Consider the following 18,474-nt stretch of genomic DNA (forward strand, 5'->3'; position numbering starts at 1 on the left):
GTTCTTTTACTCTGCTGTTCCTGAGGTTCCATACAGGCCTCTGGAGCCTCAGGCCTCTGGAACCTCAGGCCTCTGGAGCCTCAGACTTCTGGAGCCTCAGGCCTCTGGAGCCTCAGGCCTCTGGAGCCTCAGGCCTCTGGAACCTCAGACCTCTGGAGCCTCAGGCCTCTGGAGCCTCAGGCCTCTGGAGCCTCAGGCCTCTGGAACCTCAGACTTCTGGAACCTCAGGCCTCTGGAACCTCAGGCCTCTGGAGCCTCAGACTTCTGGAACCTCAGACCTCTGGAGCCTCAGGCCTCTGGAGCCTCAGGCCTCTGGAGCCTCAGGCCTCTGGAACCTCAGGCCTCTGGAGCCTCAGACTTCTGGAGCCTCAGGCCTCTGGAGCCTCAGGCCTCTGGAGCCTCAGGCCTCTGGAACCTCAGACTTCTGGAACCTCAGACCTCTGGAGCCTCAGGCCTCTGGAGCCTCAGGCCTCTGGAGCCTCAGGCCTCTGGAACCTCAGACTTCTGGAACCTCAGGCCTCTGGAACCTCAGGCCTCTGGAGCCTCAGGCCTCTGGAGCCTCAGACTTCTGGAGCCTCAGACCTCTGGAGCCTCAGGCCTCTGGAGCCTCAGACCTCTGGAGCCTCAGACTTCTGGAGCCTCAGGCCTCTGGAGCCTCAGGCCTCTGGAGCCTCAGGCCTCTGGAGCCTCAGGCCTCTGGAACCTCAGGCCTCTGGAGCCTCAGGCCTCTGGAACCTCAGACCTCTGGAGCCTCAGGCCTCTGGAACCTCAGGCCTCTGGAGCCTCAGGCCTCTGGAGCCTCAGGCCTCTGGAACCTCAGACCTCTGGAGCCTCAGGCCTCTGGAACCTCAGGCCTCTGGAGCCTCAGGCCTCTGGAACCTCAGGCCTCTGGAGCCTCAGGCCTTTGGAGCCTCAGGCCTCTGGAACCTCAGGCCTCTGGAACCTCAGACCTCTGGAACCTCAGGCCTCTGGAGCCTCAGGCCTCTGGAACCTCAGGCCTCTGGAACCTCAGGCCTTTGGAACCTCAGGCCTCTGGAACCTCAGGCCTCTGGAACCTCAGGCCTCTGGAGCCTCAGACCTCTGGAACCTCAGACCTTTGGAACCTCAGACCTCTGGAACCTCAGGCCTCTGGAACCTCAGGCCTCTGGAACCTCAGGCCTCTGGAGCCTCAGGCCTCTGGAGCCTCAGACCTTTGGAACCTCAGACTTCTGGAACCTCAGACCTCTGGAGCCTCAGACCTTTGGAACCTCAGACCTCTGGAGCCTCAGACCTTTGGAACCTCAGGCCTCTGGAACCTCAGACCAATGACTGAGGCAACGGATGAAAAATAGCATTTTACTTTATAAAGAAAGACAAAAAGTGTCTTTACTCAATCAAATATGCGTCAAACACATCAGATACTATTTATACAAAGTTATTAGAATTTAATCAAGTTGAAAAGTGAAATTTATCTTACCTAACCCCCCCCTCTGACGACAGGTCACACCAATCAGATTTCATTGGTCAGAGACTTCTCTCCAGACTGGTAATATGATATTTTATTTTTAAAAGGGGGTTAATTACTGTTTGTATTGACCTGAAAGCTCCCCCAGATGAACTCTTCCTGTGAGCTGAAGGGCTCAAAGCTGCAGAGCAGGAAGCTGCAGCATCTGAAGTTACCTGCAGAGCGCCCCCCGGTGGTCAGAATGCAGCTCGACTCCAGGTGGAAACAAACTGCTGGCACATTTTCCAGATTTTATCAGTTCTGTCGTGTTTCAGGAAGTCTTTTGGCTCCGCCTCCAGGTTTAACTGAGACGGAGGTTCCTGTCTGAGACCTGCTCACCTGTTCACACCTGCAGGTCCCATGATGCTTTGCAGCAGGTCAGACGGGACGCTTCTCTGTACATAAGCTCTGTTTGAACGTATATATTCTGTACCGGCCCGACCAATGTTTCTGTGGCCTGTTTGTCGCTCCTCAGAGCCAGCGTGGCCCCGCCCCTCCTCGGCTGTGATTGGTCGAGGGTTTGATTGATGTAAGGGGGGGGGCCTGCTTTTATTTTTCTGGGACAGATTCTACGTGTTTAACGTGTTATTTACTGGAAACATTAAAAAGAAAATATTTTTATGGACTTTAACAGAGTGTAAATGTTGTTTTATACACACAAACACACACACAGTAACACACACACACACACACACACAGAGACACACACACACAGTAACACACACAGAGGACTTATTTTCAAAAGCAGGTCGAGTCCCCACAACGTGATGAAAACCAGACACACTCCTGATGAGGATTACCGTTTAACTCGGCTTTAATCCGCTCTAAGCTGGATTTCAGAGGCAGGATTGTTTCTACTGACAGACTCTGAGATCATTTATTTTTTATTATTCTTTCTGCTGAACCTGATTTGTCATAAATCTCCTGCAGATAACGAGAATCGTTTGATTTAAACACACAAACACACTGATTTCCAGATGAAATGAGGCAGAATCTTAAATGTGACGACGGAGACGTCTCAGAACTGTTAGACTAAAGTTCTCCGGACACCAGGAGGAAGCCAGATATCAAGAACTTTGGTCTTTCAGCATCTACAGAGCAGGATATTGGGAACAGATTCAGGGAGTCTGGGGAAGTCTCAGTGTGGAAAGGCCAAGGACAGAAAGCCCTGCTGGATGAGCTCGGAGCCCTCAGGCAGCACTGCAGGAGAAACCGTCAGGCCACCATGATCCATACAGCCACATGGGCTCAGGAGGAGCTGGGAAAAGCATTTCCACTCAACACAGTCCACGGCTGCATCCAGAAATGTGAGCTGAAGCTGCATCACACCAGGAGGAAGCCATATATCAGCTCTGAGCAGAACCACGGCCCAGTTCTCTGGACTCCAGCTCATCTCAGAGGGACAGAAAGACAGTGGACACGTGTTCTGTGGGCAGATGAGTCCACGTTTCAGCTGCTTCTGGGGAAAACTGCTGAGAAAGAGCATCCAGCTGTTCTCAGAGGAAGGTTTAAAGCCAGCGTCTGTGATGGTCTGGGGCTGCAGCAGAGTCCAGGGCATGGAGGGCTTCATCTGGGTGAAGGTACCACTGATGCACAGCTGGATGTTGGAGTTCTGGAGAGACAGATGCTGCCATCAAGGTGCCGTCTTTTCCCGGGAGGTCCGTGGTTATTTCAGCAGGACGATGCCAGACCTCATTCTGCAGGACTTCCAGCAGCTTCAGACACACAGAGTGTGTGAGCTCGGCTGCCTGCCTGCAGTCCACATCTGTCTCCTGCTGCAGATGTTGGAGCATCATGAAGAGGAGAACCAGACAACCAGGGACTGCTGAGCAGCTGGAATCTGGGATTCAGCAGGAATGGACTCAGATTCCTGTGAAAAACTCATTAAAAAGAGTCATTAAAGGAAGCTGAAGGATGGAAACATGAGTCTGGAGCAGCTTTTACTGAGTGTTGCTGCTGCAGGTTCTGGTTCTGGTTCTGGTTCTGGTTCTGGTTCTGGTTCTGACTCTGGTTCTGGTTCTGGTTCTGAACACTGAAGCTGGTCGGTGAAAACTCTCAGAATCATTTATCTGGACTCATGTCTGTTAAATAAAGGTCTAAACTTTTAATTCGGTAAATATTGGAAAACTCTTTGAAATCAGATGAATAAGCAGGTCTCCAGCATGAAGGTTCATTTTGTCCCACATCCTCCACAACAGGCCAGTTAACACGGGTCCAGTTAAGTCTAAATGCCACATTCTTTCTCTCATTCAGACAATCTAACACTAATACTGGAGTTCCTTCAAAGAAAAATGATCAAATGAAACAGGAAAAATGCTCATTATGTCCCTGGGACCTGAAAGTGAGCCACAGACCTCAGAATAATGCAATAAATGGAGTTTAATTGAGTCTTTGATGCAGATTTTAACAGGAGTCTGGAGCAGCTTTCACTGAGTGGTGCTGCTTCAGGTTCTGGATCTGGTTCTGGTTCTGGTTCTGGTTCTGAACACTGAAGCTGGTCGGTGAAAACTCTTTATGTTTGTGTTAAATAAAGGTTATTGATGGAAAACACTGGGATGAAGGTTCGGCCTCTTCATCATCCTCGCCTTCATCACTCTGAGTCACTCTGAAGGTTTACCGGAACGCTGTGACATCACTGATGATGTCACCACCTGTTTCTTCTTCTCCTTCCTCAGCTGGTTCTGTTCGGACTGAGCTGGGATTGGCCCAGCTGATCAGGTTCTAAATGAGCCGGTACCGTCGGCCCGGAGCCGCTTTGCCTCCATCACACTGAATCTGTTGCCTTTAAGCAGCTGGAAGTGAAGCTTTGAAGCTGAACTGTTTCCATCTGTTCGCTGCTCCTTAGATCTAAATAAAGTTTAGATTGAATTCAAATAACTGGGCTGGTTCTGTTGTGTTTTTAGATCCATTTGCTGTTATTTTCTTTAACTTCATCAGTTTCAAACAGTAAAAGTTGCTCATCTCTGGGAACCAGAACTTTTCTTCTGATTTTGTTCCGTTAGAAGTTGGAAACCATCCGGATCACATCCGGTTCTGTTTGTTTCTTTATCCCAACAGAATTGTTTGTAAACAACATGAAGAGCCGGAAAGTCGCCGCTGAACAACACGCACGCGCTCGTGCTCTCAGGTGCACCCAGAGGAGAACAGGCCCCGTCATTAGGTGAATGTGGAGCATTACGTCATGCCTTCAGATCCCCGCCCCCCCAGCGCAGCATCCGGCGGCTGAGCATCTGATTGGCTGCCGCGGAGTCAGCGGACAGCAGGATGCTCCAGATAAAAGCCTCCGCTCATCCGGATCATCAGAACCTCTGAGAGGACCGGAGACCCCGCCGGACTCTGGGTGACTCTGCGGCCGAGCTCGGTGTGACTGTGGGCGGCCGGCGGCGGTGCGGCGGCTCGGCGGAGCAGGTGAGAACACGGATGTTCACACCGAGAGGTCGCGGTGCGGCGCCTCGTGAGTCTGTGGGGGGGCTGAGGGTGGGATCCGCTGCTGTCAGGGTGGGTTTGGGGCGCAGGAAGTTGGGCGGTCAGGTCTGTGAGCCGAACCAGGAGAGGCGCGGTCTGGTGCTGGTTCGGCTTCAGACAGATTCACATGTTCAGCAGCGCCCCTGGCGGCCGGAAGCAGGAGCTGCAGCAGCTTCAGGGCCACAAAGACACGTTTTAAACGAGCTTTTAAAGTGTTCCGCTGAGCAGAAACAGCACGAAGAGCCGGTTCTGTTTCCGGGGAAGTGTCTCCGTCAGGTGATGGAGGAGGAAACCTGCTGCTGGGATGGAAAACTTTCAGAGTTCTTCACCTCAGTGACGAACATTCTGGTTTCCCATTTCTGATGGACATTGAATGCAGCACTAGCTGATTCTTCTCAGATCTTTTGATCAAATCTTCATCATGAAGTGGGATCAATAACTGAGCCGTTATTGATCAGACAGCTGCATCACAGCAGGTCGTAGAGTAACATTTCCATGGTAACAGGGACTCTGCTTCAGCCAACATCTGGCAGCTCAGTTCTTCCTCAGATTGTTGAACTTTTGCTCATCTTCGCTCTCAGCTGCTTCCAGCATCTGTCTCCAGCTGTTTCTTCTTACCTTTCCGGCCTTTTGCTGCTCCTGACCTTTATGATCCGTCAGATTTAAGATGAGCTGATAAAATGTTTTCTGTTGGGAATCACATGTTGGTTAAAATGTGTCCCGGCTGATCCGCTCACTGGTGTGAAGCGAGGCCTCAGAAGAGCTCCAGAAGAGCTCCAGAAGAGCTCCAGAAGAGCTCCAGAAGAGCTCCAGAAGAGCTCCAGAAGAGCTCCAGAAGAGCTCCAGAAGAGCTCCAGAACGCCGTCATCACACCTCTGACACCAAACTCATTCAAGAACCAAACAGCTCGATGTCTGCACCAGACCTACGGGACCAGAAGAAGAAGAAGAAGAAGAAGAAGAAGAAGAAGAAGAAGAAGGCCAGCTGACTGTTTTCAGCTGTTTAACCTGAGCTGACTGACACCAACAGTGATTCTTGCTCAGATCCACATTAAGGTTTCGGGTCGACCCACATCAGCATCTGGGGTCTTTATCTTTATCTTTATCTTATCTTTAACATCTCTTTAAAGCACAGCTAAGACAAAGGAAGCTGCTCCTCCTGTTTCCCTCCATCCTGCTTTAGCTTTAGAGAGACTGCGGACGTCCCGGTTCTAGGCCAGGAGCAGGTCTTCTTCTTCTTCTTCTTCTTCTTCTCCTTCTGGTAGAGTTTGGTACAGATCAGAGCACCCAGGACTGATGCCAGATGTGCACAGAGCTGGTCGCTGTGAGTCCTTTGTCCCACCTCCGTGTTTTTTAGCCCAAATCAGAGCATAAACGGCTGTTTGGGTCATTTTGTGTTGTTCTTACTTGGTTAATTTGGAGGCTTTTGAAGGAACTTCAGGTTTGGATGTTGGAGGGTTGCTGGTCCTCACAAAGGCAGAACTACCCGTGTGTGTGTTGGAGTTAAGCAGCATCTCTCTCTCCTCCAATCACAGCCGGCGCTCGGGACACTTAACGAGGCGCTCGTTGAATAATTGATGCCAGCTCATCAATATTCCAGGAGGAGGAGATCTTCGGTCTGTGTTGAACATGAAGAAGAAGATGAGCTGCGTTCAGGTTCGACGTGTTTTTCTCAGCGTGAAGCCACAAAAACACCCAGAAGGTGGAAACTCCCACAGGCAGCGAACGCGTCTCTAACTGAGCTGAAGACCTCAGGCTGTGGGAGGAAGACCGCCATCTTGGTTCCACTGCTTTAAAGCTGGACCTGAGCAGGGCCGTCTCTACGATTGGACACGGGGGGGCTCAGCCCTCAGGGGAGGCGGGGGGGGGGGGAGGGGGGGGATAATCGGTCAGTAGCTTTTATCTTCTGATGAAAAACATGATTTCTGTTCGATGAGTTCCAGCTTTCTGTGTGGAAGCTGCATGTTCTCCCCGTGTTTGCTGGTTCTCTGCTGGTTCTCTGCTGGTTCTCTGCAGGTTCTCTGCTGGTTCTCTGCTGGTTCTCTGCGGGTTCTCTGCAGGTTCTCTGCTGGTTCTCTGCGGGTTCTCTGCTGGTTCTCTGCTGGTTCTCTGCGGGTTCTCTGCTGGTTCTCTGCAGGTTCTCTGCTGGTTCTCTGCAGGTTCTCTGCTGGTTCTCTGCTGGTTCTCTGCTGGTTCTCTCCGGGTTCTCTGTGGGTTCTCTGCAGGTTCTCTGCAGGTTCTCTCCGGGTTCTCTGTGGGTTCTCTGCAGGTTCTCTGCAGGTTCTCTGCGGGTTCTCTGCGGGTTCTCTGTGGGTTCTCTGCAGGTTCTCTGCGGGTTCTCTGCAGGTTCTCTGCAGGTTCTCTGCTGGTTCTCTGCTGGTTCTCTGCAGGTTCTCTGCTGGTTCTCTGCAGGTTCTCTGCTGGTTCTCTGCGGGTTCTCTGCAGGTTCTCTGCTGGTTCTCTGCTGGTTCTCTGCGGGTTCTCTGCGGGTTCTCTGCTGGTTCTCTGCTGGTTCTCTGCGGGTTCTCTGCTGGTTCTCTGCAGGTTCTCTGCTGGTTCTCTGCAGGTTCTCTGCAGGTTCTCTGCAGGTTCTCTGCAGGTTCTCTGCAGGTTCTCTGCTGGTTCTCTGCAGGTTCTCTGCTGGTTCTCTGCTGGTTCTCTGCTGGTTCTCTCCGGGTTCTCTGTGGGTTCTCTGCTGGTTCTCTGCAGGTTCTCTGCAGGTTCTCTGCTGGTTCTCTGCAGGTTCTCTGCTGGTTCTCTGCTGGTTCTCTGCTGGTTCTCTCCGGGTTCTCTGTGGGTTCTCTGCAGGTTCTCTGCAGGTTCTCTCCGGGTTCTCTGTGGGTTCTCTGCAGGTTCTCTGCAGGTTCTCTGCAGGTTCTCTGCGGGTTCTCTGCTGGTTCTCTGCTGGTTCTCTGCTGGTTCTCTCCGGGTTCTCTGTGGGTTCTCTGCAGGTTCTCTGCGGGTTCTCTGCAGGTTCTCTCCGGGTTCTCTGTGGGTTCTCTGCAGGTTCTCTGCAGGTTCTCTGCGGGTTCTCTGCGGGTTCTCTGTGGGTTCTCTGCAGGTTCTCTGCGGGTTCTCTGCAGGTTCTCTGCAGGTTCTCTGCTGGTTCTCTGCTGGTTCTCTGCAGGTTCTCTGCTGGTTCTCTGCAGGTTCTCTGCTGGTTCTCTGCGGGTTCTCTGCAGGTTCTCTGCTGGTTCTCTGCTGGTTCTCTGCGGGTTCTCTGCGGGTTCTCTGCTGGTTCTCTGCTGGTTCTCTGCGGGTTCTCTGCTGGTTCTCTGCAGGTTCTCTGCTGGTTCTCTGCAGGTTCTCTGCAGGTTCTCTGCTGGTTCTCTGCAGGTTCTCTGCTGGTTCTCTGCTGGTTCTCTGCTGGTTCTCTCCGGGTTCTCTGTGGGTTCTCTGCAGGTTCTCTGCAGGTTCTCTCCGGGTTCTCTGTGGGTTCTCTGCAGGTTCTCTGCAGGTTCTCTGCAGGTTCTCTGCTGGTTCTCTGCAGGTTCTCTGCTGGTTCTCTGCTGGTTCTCTGCTGGTTCTCTCCGGGTTCTCTGTGGGTTCTCTGCAGGTTCTCTGCAGGTTCTCTCCGGGTTCTCTGTGGGTTCTCTGCTGGTTCTCTGCAGGTTCTCTGCAGGTTCTCTGCTGGTTCTCTGCAGGTTCTCTGCTGGTTCTCTGCTGGTTCTCTGCTGGTTCTCTCCGGGTTCTCTGTGGGTTCTCTGCAGGTTCTCTGCAGGTTCTCTCCGGGTTCTCTGTGGGTTCTCTGCAGGTTCTCTGCAGGTTCTCTGCAGGTTCTCTGCGGGTTCTCTGCTGGTTCTCTGCTGGTTCTCTGCTGGTTCTCTCCGGGTTCTCTGTGGGTTCTCTGCAGGTTCTCTGCGGGTTCTCTGCAGGTTCTCTGCGGGTTCTCTGCAGGTTCTCTGCAGGTTCTCTGCGGGTTCTCCGGCTTCCTCCCACGTCCTAAAACATGCTGTCAGGTTAACGGAGAGTTTCAGCTCCATCCTTCTGTCCGTTCTCTGTCCTTCGGCCTCTCTTTGGGTCAGCTGACGGCGGGACAAAGTTTCTCCTCCTCCATCTGAGCCACCATCATGCAGCCTGCTGCAGGTCCACTGAAGGTTAATTCCACCAGTTTCTGATCTGTAGTTTTAGGTTTTAAACATTTTCATTGTGCGTATATTTGAGCTGCTACCTTTCAGGAAACTGTATTCTTCAGAGTATTTTCTGCAGGAGTCGCCCCCTGTTGGTCATTGGTTAGGATGCAGGTTTCATCCTCTGCAGCCCGAGCAGTAAACTGAACAAACTTCTGGAGTTTATCAGCTGCTCTGAGACTTCAGCTGCTTCTGGAAACTGTCCAATGATGTTCTCGTGCATGCCGGTGGATGCTGTGCGCTCCTGAAGGGGGAACAGGATGTGGAGGATGATTTCTGACTACCAGCTGTTTTATAAGACACATATCTTTATGTAAAATATTTATTTGTGTTTCAAACTGTTGGAAAGCAGAGGAGCAAAGTGCAGCTCTCATTGTTCTGTATTTACTGTTATTGAGCACAAAGTGGATTTGGGACGCAGTGAGAAGCAGCTTAACCAATCACAGCACAGATCAGAGGTCACTTACTGGATGGTTGCCATGGCACCAGAGGCAAGGTGTCCCTGTTTCCCAGCCCGCTGTGTGTGAGCCCACAACAACATCATCAGCATCATCACGGCTGTCTGGTCACATTAGCTCAGTGTGTTAGCGCCCGCTGTGTGAAGCTTATTCTCCCAGATGTTTGGTCCAGAGGCAAAAAACACGTAGCACTGATTATCTGCTGCATATTAAATGGTTAAACACTCAAAACTAACACTTTTGTTTGGTTTAAATGTTCTTTATGTTCTCAGATTCATCTCCTGAGAGAAAACAACATTCTTTATCCTCTCTGTGAAACCTCAGTGCATCATGGGATCTGCGGTCCTCTTCGTGCTTCTTCTTCTCCTGTTTTCACTGTGTGCTGGAGTGGGCGTGGCCAGCCAAGGTAAGCAGCACATTTATTCAGGTAAAGAGTTAAACAGAGTAGAAATGGAAAAATACTGTATTCATCCTCCAGTGGAGGAAATTTAAATGAGTCAAGTAGCTCAATCTTTAAAGAAAATAGACTAAATGTCCTTCTTGGGATTTGTCTCTGTTACGTCCCCACCGTTAAGATCGGGGGAAGAAGGTGGGGAGCAACAATGTAGATCACCGGGAATAAGAACCAAGAGAACAAAACCCCGGGTTCTCAGGCCCATAATACTGACAATCAGCAGCAACCTCCTCATTGCTTCTGCTGCCACAACACACAGTTAGCAGCAAGCTGCTACCAAGGAAGACTCCAAAAAGGCTTTCTGGGTCAGCCTCCAACACCAAATGTCACGGTGGTCTGCGCCCCCCCCCCCCCCCCCCCCCCCCCCAAAAGCATATAAAGGTGTTAAGTTACTCTTCCACCATTTTGCAAACACAGACTTTGTCAGTCATTAAAAGAGCTCATTTGGCTGATGGAGATCAGGTCATTGCTTTAGAAGTAAAAACAGAGAAAAACTAATCTCTGGGCTGATGTTTGTCCTCCAGGTGGCACAGCGCTGTGTCCTCTGCAGTGTGTTTGTGAGACACGACCCTGGTACACCTCACAGTCTGTGTACCACCAGGCCAGGACCGTCGACTGCAACGAACTCCACCTGCACAGATTTCCAGCCAACATCTCTGCTGACACACAGGTAAGGTCACAGGTAACATTATAGGTAACATCTCACAGGTAACATCACAGGTAGCATCACAGGTAACATCACAGGTAACATCTTACAGATAGCATCACAGGTAACATCACAGGTGACATCACAGGTAACATCACAGGTAGCATCACAGGTAACATCACAGGTAGCATCACAGGTAGCATCACAGGTAGCATCACAGGTAACATCACAGGTAGCATCACAGGTAACATCACAGGTAGCATCACAGGTAACATCACAGGTAGCATCACAGGTAGCATCACAGGTAGCATCACAGGTAGCATCACAGGTAACATCACAGGTAACATCTTACAGATAGCATCACAGGTAACATCACAGGTGACATCACAGGTAACATCACAGGTAGCATCACAGGTAACATCACAGGTAACATCTTACAGATAGCATCACAGGTAACATCACAGGTGACATCACAGGTAACATCACAGGTAGCATCACAGGTAACATCACAGGTAGCATCACAGGTAACATCACAGGTAGCATCACAGGTAACATCACAGGTAGCATCACAGGTAGCATCACAGGTAGCATCACAGGTAACATCACAGGTAACATCACAGGTAGCATCACAGGTAACATCACAGGTAGCATCACAGGTAACATCACAGGTAACATCACAGGTAGCATCACAGGTAACATCACAGGTAGCATCACAGGTAGCATCACAGGTAACATCACAGGTAGCATCACAGGTAGCATCACAGGTAACATCACAGGTAACATCACAGGTGACATCACAGGTAACATCACAGGTAACATCTTACAGATAGCATCACAGGTAACATCACAGGTGACATCACAGGTAACATCACAGGTAGCATCACAGGTAACATCACAGGTAGCATCACAGGTAGCATCACAGGTAGCATCACAGGTAACATCACAGGTAGCATCACAGGTAACATCACAGGTAGCATCACAGGTAACATCACAGGTAGCATCACAGGTAGCATCACAGGTAGCATCACAGGTAGCATCACAGGTAGCATCACAGGTAACATCACAGGTAGCATCACAGGTAGCATCACAGGTAACATCACAGTTAATGTTACACAGGTAACATCACAGGTAGCATCACAGGTAGCATCACAGGTAGCATCACAGGTAGCATCACAGGTAACATCACAGTTAATGTTACACAGGTAACATCACAGGTAGCATCACAGGTAACATCACAGGTAGCATCACAGGTAACATCACAGGTAGCATCACAGGTAACATCACAGGTAGCATCACAGGTAACATCACAGGTAGCATCACAGGTAGCATCACAGGTAACATCTTACAGGTAACATTTTACAGGTAGCATCACAGGTAACATCACAGTTAATGTTACACAGGTAACATCACAGGTAACATCACAGGTAGCATCACAGGTAGCATCACAGGTAGCATCACAGGTAGCATCACAGGTAACATCACAGTTAATGTTACACAGGTAACATCACAGGTAGCATCACAGGTAACATCACAGGTAGCATCACAGGTAACATCACAGGTAGCATCACAGGTAACATCACAGGTAGCATCACAGGTAACATCACAGGTAGCATCACAGGTAGCATCACAGGTAACATCTTACAGGTAACATTTTACAGGTAGCATCACAGGTAACATCACAGGTAGCATCACAGGTAGCATCACAGGTAGCATCACAGGTAACATCACAGGTAGCATCACAGGTAGCATCACAGGTAACATCTTACAGGTAACATCTTACAGGTAACATCTTACAGGTAACATCACAGGTAACATCACAGGTAACATCACAGGTAGCATCACAGGTAACATCACAGGTAGCATCACAGGTAGCATCACAGGTAGCATCACAGGTAACATCACAGGTAACATCACAGGTAGCATCACAGGTAGCATCACAGGTAACATCTTACAGGTAACATTTTACAGGTAACATCTTACAGGTAGCATCACAGGTAGCATCACAGGTAGCATCACAGGTAACATCACAGGTAGCATCACAGGTAGCATCACAGGTAGCATCACAGGTAACATCACAGGTAGCATCACAGGTAACATCACAGGTAGCATCACAGGTAACATCACAGGTAGCATCACAGGTAGCATCACAGGTAACATCTTACAGGTAACATTTTACAGGTAGCATCACAGGTAACATCACAGGTAGCATCACAGGTAACATCTTACAGATAGCATCACAGGTAACATCACAGGTGACATCACAGGTAACATCACAGGTAGCATCACAGGTAACATCACAGGTAGCATCACAGGTAACATCACAGGTAGCATCACAGGTAACATCACAGGTAGCATCACAGGTAACATCACAGGTAGCATCACAGGTAACATCACAGGTAACATCACAGGTAGCATCACAGGTAACATCACAGGTAGCATCACAGGTAACATCACAGGTAACATCACAGGTAGCATCACAGGTAACATCACAGGTAGCATCACAGGTAACATCACAGGTAACATCACAGGTAACATCACAGGTGACATCACAGGTAACATCACAGGTAACATCTTACAGATAGCATCACAGGTAACATCACAGGTGACATCACAGGTAACATCACAGGTAGCATCACAGGTAACATCACAGGTAGCATCACAGGTAGCATCACAGGTAGCATCACAGGTAACATCACAGGTAGCATCACAGGTAACATCACAGGTAGCATCACAGGTAACATCACAGGTAGCATCACAGGTAGCATCACAGGTAGCATCACAGGTAGCATCACAGGTAGCATCACAGGTAACATCACAGGTAGCATCACAGGTAGCATCACAGGTAACATCACAGTTAATGTTACACAGGTAACATCACAGGTAGCATCACAGGTAGCATCACAGGTAGCATCACAGGTAGCATCACAGGTAACATCACAGTTAATGTTACACAGGTAACATCACAGGTAGCATCACAGGTAACATCACAGGTAGCATCACAGGTAACATCACAGGTAGCATCACAGGTAACATCACAGGTAGCATCACAGGTAACATCACAGGTAGCATCACAGGTAGCATCACAGGTAACATCTTACAGGTAACATTTTACAGGTAGCATCACAGGTAACATCACAGGTAGCATCACAGGTAACATTTTACAGGTAACATCTTACAGGTAGCATCACAGGTAGCATCACAGGTAGCATCACAGGTAACATCACAGGTAGCATCACAGGTAGCATCACAGGTAGCATCACAGGTAACATCACAGGTAGCATCACAGGTAACATCACAGGTAGCATCACAGGTAACATCACAGGTAGCATCACAGGTAGCATCACAGGTAACATCTTACAGGTAACATTTTACAGGTAGCATCACAGGTAACATCACAGGTAGCATCACAGGTAGCATCACAGGTAGCATCACAGGTAGCATCACAGGTAACATCACAGGTAGCATCACAGGTAGCATCACAGGTAGCATCACAGGTAACATCACAGGTAGCATCACAGGTAGCATCACAGGTAGCATCACAGGTAACATCTTACAGGTAACATTTTACAGGTAACATCTTACAGGTAGCATCACAGGTAACATCACAGGTAGCATCACAGGTAGCATCACAGGTAGCATCACAGGTAACATCACAGGTAGCATCACAGGTAGCATCACAGGTAGCATCACAGGTAACATCACAGGTAACATCACAGGTAGCATCACAGGTAACATCACAGGTAGCATCACAGGTAGCATCACAGGTAGCATCACAGGTAACATCACAGGTAGCATCACAGGTAGCATCACAGGTAACATCACAGGTAGCATCACAGGTAACATCACAGGTAGCATCACAGGTAACATCTCACAGGTAACATCACAGGTAACATCACAGGTAGCATCACAGGTAACATCACAGGTAGCATCACAGGTAGCATCACAGGTAGCATCACAGGTAACATCACAGGTAGCATCACAGGTAACATCACAGGTAGCATCACAGGTAGCATCACAGGTAGCATCACAGGTAGCATCACAGGTAACATCTCACAGGTAGCATCACAGGTAACATCACAGGTAACATCACAGGTAGCATCACAGGTAACATCACAGGTAGCATCACAGGTAGCATCACAGGTAGCATCACAGGTAACATCACAGGTAGCATCACAGGTAACATCACAGGTAACATCACAGGTAGCATCACAGGTAGCATCACAGGTAGCATCACAGGTAACATCTTACAGGTAACATCTCACAGGTAACATCACAGGTAACATCACAGGTAGCATCACAGGTAACATCACAGGTAGCATCACAGGTAGCATCACAGGTAGCATCACAGGTAACATCACAGGTAGCATCACAGGTAACATCACAGGTAGCATCACAGGTAGCATCACAGGTAGCATCACAGGTAGCATCACAGGTAACATCTCACAGGTAACATCACAGGTAACATCACAGGTAGCATCACAGGTAACATCACAGGTAACATCACAGGTAGCATCACAGGTAACATCACAGGTAGCATCACAGGTAGCATCACAGGTAACATCACAGGTAACATCACAGGTAGCATCACAGGTAACATCACAGGTAGCATCACAGGTAGCATCACAGGTAGCATCACAGGTAACATCACAGGTAGCATCACAGGTAACATCACAGGTAGCATCACAGGTAACATCACAGGTAGCATCACAGGTAACATCACAGGTAACATCACAGGTAGCATCACAGGTAACATCACAGGTAGCATCACAGGTAGCATCACAGGTAACATCACAGGTAGCATCACAGGTAACATCACAGGTAGCATCACAGGTAGCATCACAGGTAACATCACAGGTAGCATCACAGGTAGCATCACAGGTAACATCTTACAGGTAACATCTCACAGGTAACATCACAGGTAACATCACAGGTAGCATCACAGGTAACATCACAGGTAGCATCACAGGTAGCATCACAGGTAGCATCACAGGTAACATCACAGGTAGCATCACAGGTAACATCACAGGTAGCATCACAGGTAGCATCACAGGTAGCATCACAGGTAGCATCACAGGTAACATCACAGGTAACATCACAGGTAGCATCACAGGTAACATCACAGGTAACATCACAGGTAGCATCACAGGTAACATCACAGGTAGCATCACAGGTAGCATCACAGGTAACATCACAGGTAGCATCACAGGTAACATCACAGGTAGCATCACAGGTAACATCACAGGTAGCATCACAGGTAACATCACAGGTAACATCACAGGTAGCATCACAGGTAACATCACAGGTAGCATCACAGGTAGCATCACAGGTAACATCACAGGTAGCATCACAGGTAACATCACAGGTAACATCACAGGTAGCATCACAGGTAACATCACAGGTAGCATCACAGGTAGCATCACAGGTAACATCACAGGTAGCATCACAGGTAACATCACAGGTAGCATCACAGGTAGCATCACAGGTAGCATCACAGGTAACATCACAGGTAGCATCACAGGTAGCATCACAGGTAACATCACAGGTAGCATCACAGGTAGCATCACAGGTAACATCACAGGTAACATCACAGGTAGCATCACAGGTAACATCACAGGTAGCATCACAGGTAGCATCACAGGTAACATCACAGGTAACATCACAGGTAGCATCACAGGTAACATCACAGGTAGCATCACAGGTAGCATCACAGGTAGCATCACAGGTAACATCACAGGTAGCATCACAGGTAACATCACAGGTAGCATCACAGGTAACATCACAGGTAGCATCACAGGTAACATCACAGGTAACATCACAGGTAGCATCACAGGTAACATCACAGGTAGCATCACAGGTAGCATCACAGGTAGCATCACAGGTAGCATCACAGGTAACATCACAGGTAGCATCACAGGTAACATCACAGGTAGCATCACAGGTAGCATCACAGGTAGCATCACAGGTAGCATCACAGGTAACATCTCACAGGTAACATCACAGGTAACATCACAGGTAGCATCACAGGTAACATCACAGGTAACATCACAGGTAGCATCACAGGTAACATCACAGGTAGCATCACAGGTAGCATCACAGGTAACATCACAGGTAACATCACAGGTAGCATCACAGGTAACATCACAGGTAGCATCACAGGTAGCATCACAGGTAGCATCACAGGTAACATCACAGGTAGCATCACAGGTAACATCACAGGTAGCATCACAGGTAACATCACAGGTAGCATCACAGGTAACATCACAGGTAACATCACAGGTAGCATCACAGGTAACATCACAGGTAGCATCACAGGTAGCATCACAGGTAACATCACAGGTAGCATCACAGGTAACATCACAGGTAGCATCACAGGTAGCATCACAGGTAACATCACAGGTAACATCTCACAGGTAACCTCAGACATGTTTGTGTGCTCCAGGTGCTGCTGCTGCAAAGCAACAACATCTCCTCCATCGTGACTGAACTGCAGAGTCTGACCAACCTAACAGAACTGGACCTTTCACAGAACCACTTCACGCAGGTAACACACCTGCTGTCCTCCACACTAAACGTCCTTCTACACCTGATAAAGGGTCACATGACACCTGCAGGTGACAGGTGTGTGGTCCACCCTGGTTTCCCCACCTGCTGCCCAATCCATCGTTCTCCAAACCTTTGTGGAGTTTAATTCACCTGCTCTGATGCCAGTCTTTGTGACGCTGTCTGTCTCTGTCCAGGTGAGCTCCATGGGCCTCTCTTCTCTGGCCCACCTGGTGACTCTGTACGTGGAGGAGAACCACATCGCAGAGCTGGAAGACTTCAGCCTGAGAAACCTGTCCAGCCTGGAAGAGCTCTACATCAACCATAACCACATCTCGTCCATCGGACCCAAAGCGTTTGCTGGTCTCACCAATCTGCTCCGGTGATTTTAACATTTTCAGCTTCAGTGTTCAATATGAGAACTTTGGAACCCCCAAAAGACCAAAAGTACCTGTTGAACTTTGTCAGTGAGTAAAAGATTCTTATTCTTACAGGCTTTCTACCATTTTACAAGATAAATGGAACCACCAAAGTAACTGAAACACATCAGTGAGGATGAATCAATTCTAGGATCATTAGAGCCTCAGAGGACCCCCAGAAGAGTTTGAAGGTTATAACGAACCACCAAAAGTTCCACCTGTGACACAAGAACGTGTTAAAACTCCTTAAAGGACCAATTGACCTTAAAAGACCTTAAAAAGAAGTTAAGATTACTCACAGAACCTCTTGATTAAACAAAGAAACTCCACAGGATCAGTAGAACCTGAGCATTCGACCTTAAAGAGGGACATGAAAACATTCATCCTTTGCCCTAAAAGTCTAGAAGAACCAGTAGCTGAAATCTATCCTGATGCAACTAAATATCACTTGGAGCTGCATAAGAACGCAGTGGAATTGTCTGTATTTGGTTTTCTGTTCGTCCTTCAGAGGTTTTACCTGGATGTTAGAAATAATTCATTATGAACATCGATTTGCTCGATCTCTCAGGCTCCATCTGAACTCCAACCGCCTGGTGGCCATCGACAGTCGGTGGTTTGAGTCTCTGCCGTCGCTGGAGATCCTGATGATCGGGGAGAACCCCATCCTGGGACTGGAGGAGAAGAACTTCCTGCCACTGTCCCGCCTCCACAGCCTGGTCCTGGCTGGGATGGGACTGGTCTCCGTCCCCTCCTCTGCTTTCCTGGGCCTCGACTACCTGGAGAGCCTTTCTTTCTATGGCAATCAGCTTAGGTGTGTCTGCTTCCTGGTCCATTTGTGTCATATTCGGCTCCTAATCTGCCACAAAGTTGGAGAATCAGT

General features: G+C 49.0%; 1 protein-coding gene across 1 annotated transcript in view; it reads left to right on the plus strand.

Moving 5' to 3' along the window:
• The first annotated feature begins 4,708 nt into the window (after positions 1 to 4,708).
• Positions 4,709 to 18,474, plus strand: part of LOC140271644 (leucine-rich repeat neuronal protein 1) — a 33,524-nt gene continuing 19,758 nt past the window's right edge. The window contains exons 1-6 of the mRNA XM_072366926.1: positions 4,709 to 4,891; positions 9,808 to 9,941; positions 10,514 to 10,659; positions 17,075 to 17,176; positions 17,373 to 17,557; positions 18,163 to 18,405. Coding sequence (XP_072223027.1) covers positions 9,866 to 9,941; positions 10,514 to 10,659; positions 17,075 to 17,176; positions 17,373 to 17,557; positions 18,163 to 18,405 — 752 coding nt within the window. The 5' untranslated portion in view covers positions 4,709 to 4,891; positions 9,808 to 9,865. The remainder of the gene's footprint in view (positions 4,892 to 9,807; positions 9,942 to 10,513; positions 10,660 to 17,074; positions 17,177 to 17,372; positions 17,558 to 18,162; positions 18,406 to 18,474) is intronic.

Source organism: Leuresthes tenuis, unplaced genomic scaffold (assembly GCF_036924035.1).
Source record: "Leuresthes tenuis unplaced genomic scaffold, fLeuTen1.0.hap1 SCAF_16, whole genome shotgun sequence".
Lineage (NCBI taxonomy): Eukaryota > Metazoa > Chordata > Actinopteri > Atheriniformes > Atherinopsidae > Leuresthes > Leuresthes tenuis.